The following is a 9,405-nucleotide window of genomic DNA, read 5'->3' on the forward strand; positions in this document are numbered from 1 at the left end:
GTTTTTTGTTTATGGAAGTAAATACGACAATCTAATTAATCTTGTTACTGGGATACCTGGGACGACTTTAAATAATACCTCGGTGAAATTCATATTAAAACTTACTTCCTGTTCTATTTCATTAAAATTTATAGCGAACTGAAGTTTTGGGAACTTTAAACATAACGACTCTTTATGGAGGGGTTGTAACTCGGGGGCGTCAAAGGCGATAAGGCCATTAACTAGTTTGAGATATCCAAATCTGTTTGCTGTAGTTTGAAGTGCTTTTAAAGAGCTTTACTTGAATCTGAGGTTCTGTTTTTGGTGAAATTGATCGCATTTTATTTACATTTGAACATTATCGAAAACTGCGTCTATTCTCGAATTACAATCTCATTTATACGAGGTTTATATGAGTATAGGAAAACCTGTCACTAACATGTTTTCTTGCTATGAATACGCTTACTAGAAGGTGATCGTATTCAATTCGGTATTAAACCTAATATCTCCTATATTATTTAATATGTAAAAATGATGTAGTACACATATATTTTTATTTATCATTAGATTATGGTGGAAACTCTTAGCGCTTCAGCGTGGTGTGCGGAAATGCTTCAAGCTAGGGCAGCGTCAGCAACAGCTCGTGCACAAATCGGCGCTGTGGCAGCGCTTGCGGCGGCTGCTGACCGCTGCAGAGATCTGGTCGCCGTTACAGATGATCAGCAAAGAATACTTGTTAGTATCTTACAAAGGTTAGGTTGAATCGGCGGAGAAATCGAATTGAAAACTTAGAGATACTGAAACTATTTTTTCTTCCCTCATTTTATCAATATACAGAATCTTATCAAAACCTTATAACTTCCATCCAATTAATATCAATTAAGTAACTTATTTGTCATTCACCTTGAAGCTAACAAATAAATCATGGTGCCGCGTCGTGGGTTCGAGGATCGAAGAAGGTCCGCGACCTTTGACCGAAGCAATTAGCGGAGAAGCGCTCCGACTGGCCGCGAGCGGTGTCCGGGACTGGGAGGCACCGATCATGCTTCGACGCAGAGCAACCCCTGATTCCGTACTACTGCCGTGTCGAGGATCTTCGGTGGCGTTAAACAGGTCATATACTTTAGCACTACTCGTATAGTTCACGTGTTAACTGTCCTTGAATAGTATTATCTGGAGCAATGTTAATGTTTCGTATGATTCATTAAACAAAATTGTTCCGATGTAACGGCCTACTATGAAGATGGGCCTATGTTGTATTAAATTCACTTTTTTATTTTGTTCCTACTCCTAGTATCTTCATAATAATGTGCTAAATAAATTTCAAGAAGTAATCATTTTTGAATTCATTGTGCGATATATATCTTGCATGTAGAAGTACATCCCACGTGGTGTTAGTGTGTGAGGCGGCGGGTGTGTTGGAGGGCGAGCGCGCTCGGGGCTCGCTTCATTCCATCCGCCGAGGTTCACTGGACGTTAGATCGGTAGCATCTGACGGGCTGCGACGGACCTCTCTCGCAAAACTTCAGGGTCTTCCGCTCGAGGCGCCCATTACTAAGGTTTTTACATACCATGTCGATTCTCAGGCTTCGAATTCACACTGTGCCCCTTTGATGTGACCTGACCTCATACACTTTCAAATCTTACAATTGAAGAACTCTCTCAAATGGACTAAATGTATGAACTGTATTTTGTATGTAAGCTTAGTACTTCATCAACAGAACAATTAATTTTAAAACAACTAAAATAAGACTTAAAACAACAACACAAACAGATGCTTTAAATCTTTTAAAAAAGGCATGTGTTTGATCATAACTTTTTTGTAAGAGATATCAAACTTGAAAAATTAATCATTTTTCATTTACTGTAAGAATAATAAACAAATTTACAAATTCAAGATTTATTTCAAAATCGGCCCTAAATGTTTTTTTTTTCTATAAACATAACAATATCATAAACTAATTGAAAAAAAAAACTAATACTTTTCCTATTTACTTACGCGGTTTTAATTATTTTAACTAAGTTTGCTGCAAAGTAACCGAAACGTCGGAAGTATTTAAGTAAAATGATTATAAACGCGTTGAAAATGCAAAAAATATTAGTTTTATTTTAACGGATACTCGCGAAAGTGTCAGATCTCACTATATGACCTCGTTACATCAGGTGATATCTCTTCTCTCTACGGCCACGGAGGGCGCTCCGCCCTCGACTGTGGCGTGTATCGAGCGTGCGGTCGACATGCTCCGCACCTCCGAGCTCTACTCCCCCCAGATGCGAGAAGACCCCAAAATGAGAGCAGAGGACCCCATCGCCACCGACCTCATTGGGGCCTTACTATCTGTGAGTATATATAAGGATAGCAAATATAACAAAACCTAATTAATTAATTTACTAAATTAAATATCTCTAGATATTATGTGTAATTATATTTATATAATCTGTTGTATAATATTCATAAATATTTATCTGCCCATGATCCTGTCCTGGGATAGCGGGAACAGCTCAACACAAACCTTGCTTACCTGGTACGAGGTTTATATTAAACAAATCTCTTCTACTGTGGGCGTCCTCTTTTCTTCCCAAGTAGATTAGTGTGTGGTCTTATGTTAATAATGTTTTTATTTTTTTGTTTTTCTAGTACTATCTTATATAGTAGATACTATCCTAGATGTCCTGTCTCGTCTGTATCTAACGATCTATATAATTATAAAGACATTGTTTTATTAAATAAAAACTAATATTGATTAACTGACTGCCTTAAAATATATCAGGACCAAGACGTTTTTATTACACTTTAAAAAAAAATCAAATAACTGAAAGCCTAAAAGTAATATTAATTAATATTTTTATGTGTGTGTGATAAAACTTACTAATATACTTCTATGTCAATTCTTTGATAGATACAAACGCAATCTTTATTGAACGCTGCCGTAATTAGGAACAAGTCTATTTACAGAATTTATCTTGTTTCGTTGGATTATATACAAACTATATATTTTAAATATAGATACAAAAATACTAAACCAAATATATCATAATTTATTGTCCTGTTAATAGATATTCACATTTACTAATATATTTAAGCCATTAATTAACTATCGCTGTGTTTTCTCATCATCTTCGTCTATTCTTTCTCTTTCAACTATATAGAAATGGTCTTTTATAGTATTATTATTTGTACGTACTAGAATTATGTTGTTAGGAAATTTAAACATTTAAATTTGTATAACATTAATCTTAAATGTAATATAAAATCAGACATTTCACATAATATTTACGAAACGACACAATGATGCAGTATTTGAATTGTATATATGATAATGTTGCAGCAAGGCACAACAAACGTGCTGTCTTCACGACGAAGCAGCAACGACTCCACGGTGGTCAGGTCCCAAGCGAACAGAACAAACATGAAGCACAAGGTGAGACTGATATATCGCGCACACACTTCACACACTCACGTCTGTCGGCCCAAAAATATAATAATTATTTATGTATTTCAACAATTTCTTCTCTATGACCAGCGGGTGTTGATAGAAAATGTTGCTTGAAAATTTCCAAAATTTTATATGATACACAAACATTAAAATTTAATTCGGAGCTATATGTATAATATTTATTTAAGTTTAATGATTATTTTTCCTTACAAAATAACCCTTGAAAAATTATAACCAAACCTCATCCTATCATTTTCTAAGCCTAACCTAACCTAATCTTTATATTTCTAAACAAAATCTCTTTCAAACAGACAACAGGTCAACTCCGCGAGGTTTTAGATACAGCGTTGAGCTGGGATTTCGAGATCTTCCGCTTGGAGGATCTAACACGGGGCCGCCCCCTCACTCACCTGGGCCTCACCCTTATGGGGGGTCGTTTCGACGTGTGCTCAGCCCTGGAGTGCGATGAGAGGACGTTACTCCACTGGCTCACCATCATTGAGACTAACTACCACGCCGTCAACACCTACCACAACTCCACCCACGCCGCTGATGTCTTACAGGTGTAGTGATAAACTTCCAATGACAGGTTCCGCTCCTAATGCAATTTAAATTTTTATTTTACCACCTAGCTATGGCTTTGTGTAACTTTAATACTAAGTTGGGCCTTTTTAATTTATACGTCTTCTCTCCATCCAAACATTTTATTTAGCTTTATGTTACAAAAAACGAAATGATATTTTTTGAATGAGTGGCATGTTATTTACTAATCCATTGTTGACTTGCCTGGAACAGTCTAAACGTGCTCCATAAAAGCACACAAAAACTATACTAATATCATCAATGTACACTGAAGACCTGCACGTCATAAACATCATAATCCAGGCGGTGGCGTTCTTCCTGGAGAAGGATCGTCTGAAGTCAGTGCTGGAACCGCTGGAGGCGGCGGCTGCTTTGATATCCGCTGCCGCTCATGACATAGACCACCCCGGGACCTCTTCAGCGTTCCTCTGCAACTCGCGGCACTCCCTCGCCATACTCTATAACGACGTCTGTGTGTTGGAGTCACATCACGCCGCGCTCACGTTCAAACTCACTCTCAGTAAGTATTCGGATGCATTTTTACTAAAACAAACTGGATAGAGCTATGAGTATTTTTCTACTGGATTGTTGGTGGCAATGAAGCAGAAGGTGGTAAATGCATTACCCTAGCGATGTAATTGCTTATTATCTCTTTTCATTTAAACTAATTGTAACGTGTATTTGTGTATTGTTTACATAGAATTAAACATTGGATTGACACAAACACATCTACCAAAATATAATTAAATTATCTTATTACCGATTAAACAGTGCTCGCGGTGTTGCCATTACAATTTTACCCAAGACGTAATACGTTCAAACACTGGATAACAACAAACAAGCGGTCATGACGCTTGGTCCAAGCCTTGGTCCAAGTGCCTTAAAATTTGTGGAAAAGTAAAAGCATAAAATGATATTAAAACTTCTCATTTCTATCCAATGATTGAAATGAAATGAAATGACAATAGGCTTATTCCAGATCCTATTATGAAATCGCCAAAGTTTCCAATAGTTTAATTTGTTCTCGGTCTACTTATATCGTATTTGTTCTCGGTCTACTTATATCCGTATTTGTTCTCGGTCTACTTATATCCGTATTGTGTTCAGACGACGACCGCGTCAACATATTTAAGAACCTGGATCGCGACACGTACAAGAACGTCCGCCACAACGTCATCGACATGATCCTCGCCACTGAGATGACCAAACACTTCGAGCACCTCGCCAAGTTCGTGAACGTGTTCTACGCCAGGAGCAGCGGCAGCAAGGAGGACGGCATGCAGACTGATGTTAGTACATACACACACACATACACACATACATAAGTCGGAGATTCATGGAATACGTTGGCACGAAGTAACATTTGAACTAATTAATTGTCAAATTATTAGAACGCCACTGTGTTGAGCTAATGTACTCACTACTCACTAATTTGAATACAGTATTTGTATTTCCTCCTCACAGTACTCAAAATTATAATTCGTCCAACAAATAAAAACAGTGCGAACCGAGCCATAGAAAAACAAAAATTGTATATACATATAGTTCGATTTACGTTATCCGATTGGAGACTTCCTTAATTCTGTGACCCTAAGTGTTTATTATTCTGAGAACCTTTGTTTGTTTATAGCTTAGTAAAAAAAACAGGAATTATATTTTGCAGAACAATTTCTTTCATTGTTGTGCCAATTATGCTGACCAAACTATAGTCTTTTACATGTACCTACATATATACGAAAAAGATGCATTTAGTTATAAAATGTAAGGAATTACCACTACGCTTTGAGATATTTGAATTTTTAACATTATTAAAATGATCATATTAGATTATACAAAGCCAAAGATCAAGTATTTGGCAAGTGTACGAAAATGATGCATTTTTTGGGCGTTTTTAAATCACCTGATTGATTTTTTTTTTATTCTGTTGTTATTTCAGGAACCACTGTCTTTGGACACAACGGCCCTGACTTCGCCAGAAAACGTCGTCCTTATAAAGAGAATGATGATCAAATGTGCTGACGTCTCCAACGCATCGAGACCACAGAAATTCGCCTTCGAATGGGCCAGGAGGTAAGAAATCCATTAGTCCCATAATCACTTGCTAAAATGACATTTACGTGAAAACTATAATGCTAAATATTTAAAACAATGACCAAAAATTCATCATAATAGCGATTTTAAATTATAGTTGTAGCATTGAACAAACATTTTGCAAAAAATATAACAACTCAAAGAAAAAGGCTTAAAGTTATCCATCTGAATGAACAGAATCGCTGAAGAGTATTTCCTCCAAACGGATGAGGAGAAGGCCAAGGACCTACCGGTGGTGATGCCGATGTTCGACCGCGCCACCTGCTCCATACCTCGCTCACAGATCGGGTTCATTGACTACATCATCATCGACATGATGGAGGCCTGGGCCGGTGAGACCTTTGTACTAATATTAAGCACTTGAACATTACAACTCGTGATTCTGCCTTTGTATTTTTTGGTACTTCGCAATATTCCCAATGACTCAATTGACCAAACAGTTTACATTATTTTAGAACATTTATTTTTAGGAAATTTTACCTTTAGCGAAGAACATCCAAAAACCTGATAGGGCAAAACTTAAGGGTTTCTTTTTTGTGTAAAACGTATTTTTATCGCTCTAAAATAAAAAAAAACATCCCATCCAGCTTTCATCGATATGCCGGAGTTAGTGACGCACGCGAGGAACAATCACGCGCGCTGGCGGGAACTTGACGAGGCGGGAGTTACCACCATCGCGGACGTGCGACGAGCTCAGAGACAGGCTATCACCACCAGCAACACCACCGAGGAGTGATCCGCCTTACAAAAGTTTTACTAAATCAACAACAAAAAAATTGACGTTTTTTAAGCTATGGCTTCATTCGCAATTTAATTGTCGAATTAATTGCCAATGTCAAAACTTGACTTTCTCTAGTTGACAGTTGTCAATGTAAACCGTCAAACTATATGTCATATTCACTGTCAACGTCATTATGACATTTTTGTGTATTTAAGTCTATGGTGTTTTTTTTTATCTATTATACCCTTTTTCAATTTAGTGACTTCAAATTTATACTGAATGTCAGAGTGAAATGATCGCTTATATAAATGATTTTTACTCATATTTTCTTATGGAAATTATGTAATATTGAAATATTGTTTGAAATCAATTAATTACTACGAGTCGTTATTTATTTTCCCAATTTAAATTTTCTTGATTCAGAAGTCTGGTCGACTCTAGTTAACACTCATTGATAAAACTTAAACAAACTACTTACTTACTTAAGCAGAAAAACAAAACTCAATGTTTAAAATAAACAAATTACAGGATAACAACCAATGTAAAAAAAAGTCACTATGACACTACGTAATGATACTTAGTAAAAGTTAGTGATCTATGAAATAACATTTGTGGATATCGAGACAAAATACATGAAAACCGGACACGACTTAACTGACGGGAGTAACCCGGATATGATTGCGACGTCAACTCTAAAAGTCTGAAACGGATGATCGGCGATGCGTCCGGAGATACGCTTATTTTATACCTATTGTATCAGTGTTAGTGGGTATGTGTATTATACTAATAGCGGTAGACGCCATGTTTGTATTTCGTGGATTTCATTGTTATATCTAAATGTTATACGTTACGAGTCCTGCAGTTGCCATTTAGACGGGTATTTATTTGTGTAGTATACGTAATATGTAACCGTGATGCAGTGCCATATGTGTAGTGGCGGGCTGTTTTCATCTATTATCACTCCATGACAGAGTACGCCATTCCGCCATTGTTGTCCAGCTGATTGTCATTCTGCGTACAGCCAAAGTAATCAATATGAATCTAACGCGAGCGCTACAAAGATTTATCATACGGCTGAGACAGCACGATTAAATTGTACCAAATTAATTCGTGTTCGATGCAATGGCAGATGATACGGCATATTTTAGTCCTCTTTATTTTGTATTTTCCATACAGCTTTCTTCTTAGCTAATCAAATCCTATAATAATTGATTGGTCCACTTACACTTGAGCTTCGAGGAAAATTCCTATTTTTATATATAAACTTTTATAATATATACCCATTTCGAACTCCATATCAAAATTCCAAAAAATTTTTGACATCTTTTCTAATCTATAAACTATATAAACCTTCATTTACATAACATTAAAGTTTTATATGATGTATTTTATTGGATTAGTAAATTCTTATAACCTAGCAGATATATCTTAAAGCCTAACTCGTGTTTCTATTAATTTATTGTATTCGAATAAGATTCAAAGTGTTTATACTAACTATAACGACTATAGATAACGTAGAACTTTATTCGTCTACATGACGCTGGTAGTTTAAGTGATTTACATATTGTATGAGTAAAATATAATATTACGCTTCCTTGTGCTCAATGTCAATACATAGCGGTCTAATTGTACTGTTTACATGTTTACCTTATACTATGTTATTTATAAGTTTGTGTTCAGTCTCATATAGATTGTTAACAATATTTTGTCCCTACTAATGAAGTACACGTATGTTAGTTATAATTTTTATTGTACTTTGCTAGTTAGCTCAATTGTGTGACGCCCGCGTACGATATTTGTTTAAAGTAATGTTTTTATTCTCTCCTCTATTCCATTTAAAGGAAGTAATCTCAGATTGTTATGCTACTGACCAATATAGATGACAGTGTTGCCATGTGTTATTATAATTTAACTATAATTTTTGGATAAAAAGTGTACAGCGCCCTTAGTATATGGATTAGGATAAATAAAATAAAATTTCAAGTTTTAAGCCTATTACATACTGAGAGCACTGTACTGAAAGTTTGTAGTTAACGATCTTAGTAATATAGAGGAGACTTTAACATTGAATAGTAGATGTTTTATTTATGCTAAAAATATATATTTTAAAAAGGCCATGATTAATATAATTAATGTTATAGTTTATGTTACTTGTAAGGTTTGAATAAGGGGGCTGGTCCCTGGAGCGGATTGTTGTGTAATTTATATGAAGAATATATAAAGACGGAATATGTTTAAAAAAAAATGTACTTTTTAATATCGATCTTGATGTTTTAAATTTTTAATATTACTTTGTTGCTTCAATCAAATAATATATAGCGAGTTGTTTTAAACGATGTAACTTTCAAGTAGGCCTTCACGATGACAAAGGTTATATAAATGTATTTGCGAAATAAAAAAAAAATATAATGTTTTAATAATGTAACATTTTAAACTGATTTCCGAGTATTATATGTCCTGTTTAATGAATGACATTGTTAAGTGTTGTGTAAATTAAGAAATACTTACAATCTTTATAGTTTTACTAACAATCCCCAGAACCTTAGAGATTAGAAAAACCGATAAATAAATACTTCGAATAGAGCTCTCACTTGC

At 35.4% G+C, this 9,405-nt stretch overlaps 1 protein-coding gene across 9 annotated transcripts in view; it reads left to right on the forward strand.

Annotated features, from left to right (window-relative positions):
- The window catches only part of LOC116771672 (high affinity cAMP-specific and IBMX-insensitive 3',5'-cyclic phosphodiesterase 8), a 112,668-nt gene extending 103,347 nt beyond the window's left edge, over positions 1-9,321 (forward strand). For 7 of the 9 annotated variants that reach the window (XM_032663568.2, XM_032663569.2, XM_032663572.2 and 4 more), the window contains 12 exons: positions 547-714; positions 890-1,092; positions 1,355-1,538; positions 2,143-2,319; positions 2,472-2,504; positions 3,309-3,401; positions 3,728-3,979; positions 4,302-4,518; positions 5,106-5,287; positions 5,935-6,068; positions 6,267-6,421; positions 6,677-9,321. In XM_032663568.2, coding sequence (XP_032519459.1) covers positions 547-714; positions 890-1,092; positions 1,355-1,538; positions 2,143-2,319; positions 2,472-2,504; positions 3,309-3,401; positions 3,728-3,979; positions 4,302-4,518; positions 5,106-5,287; positions 5,935-6,068; positions 6,267-6,421; positions 6,677-6,825 — 1,947 coding nt within the window. In that variant the 3' untranslated portion in view covers positions 6,826-9,321. The remainder of the gene's footprint in view (positions 1-546; positions 715-889; positions 1,093-1,354; positions 1,539-2,142; positions 2,320-2,471; positions 2,505-3,308; positions 3,402-3,727; positions 3,980-4,301; positions 4,519-5,105; positions 5,288-5,934; positions 6,069-6,266; positions 6,422-6,676) is intronic. The other 2 variants (XM_032663570.2, XM_032663567.2) reach the window with 1 other exon arrangement.
- Positions 9,322-9,405: the final 84 nt, after the last annotated feature.

This window comes from Danaus plexippus (genome assembly GCF_018135715.1).
Source record: "Danaus plexippus chromosome 16 unlocalized genomic scaffold, MEX_DaPlex mxdp_31, whole genome shotgun sequence".
Taxonomy (NCBI): domain Eukaryota; kingdom Metazoa; phylum Arthropoda; class Insecta; order Lepidoptera; family Nymphalidae; genus Danaus; species Danaus plexippus.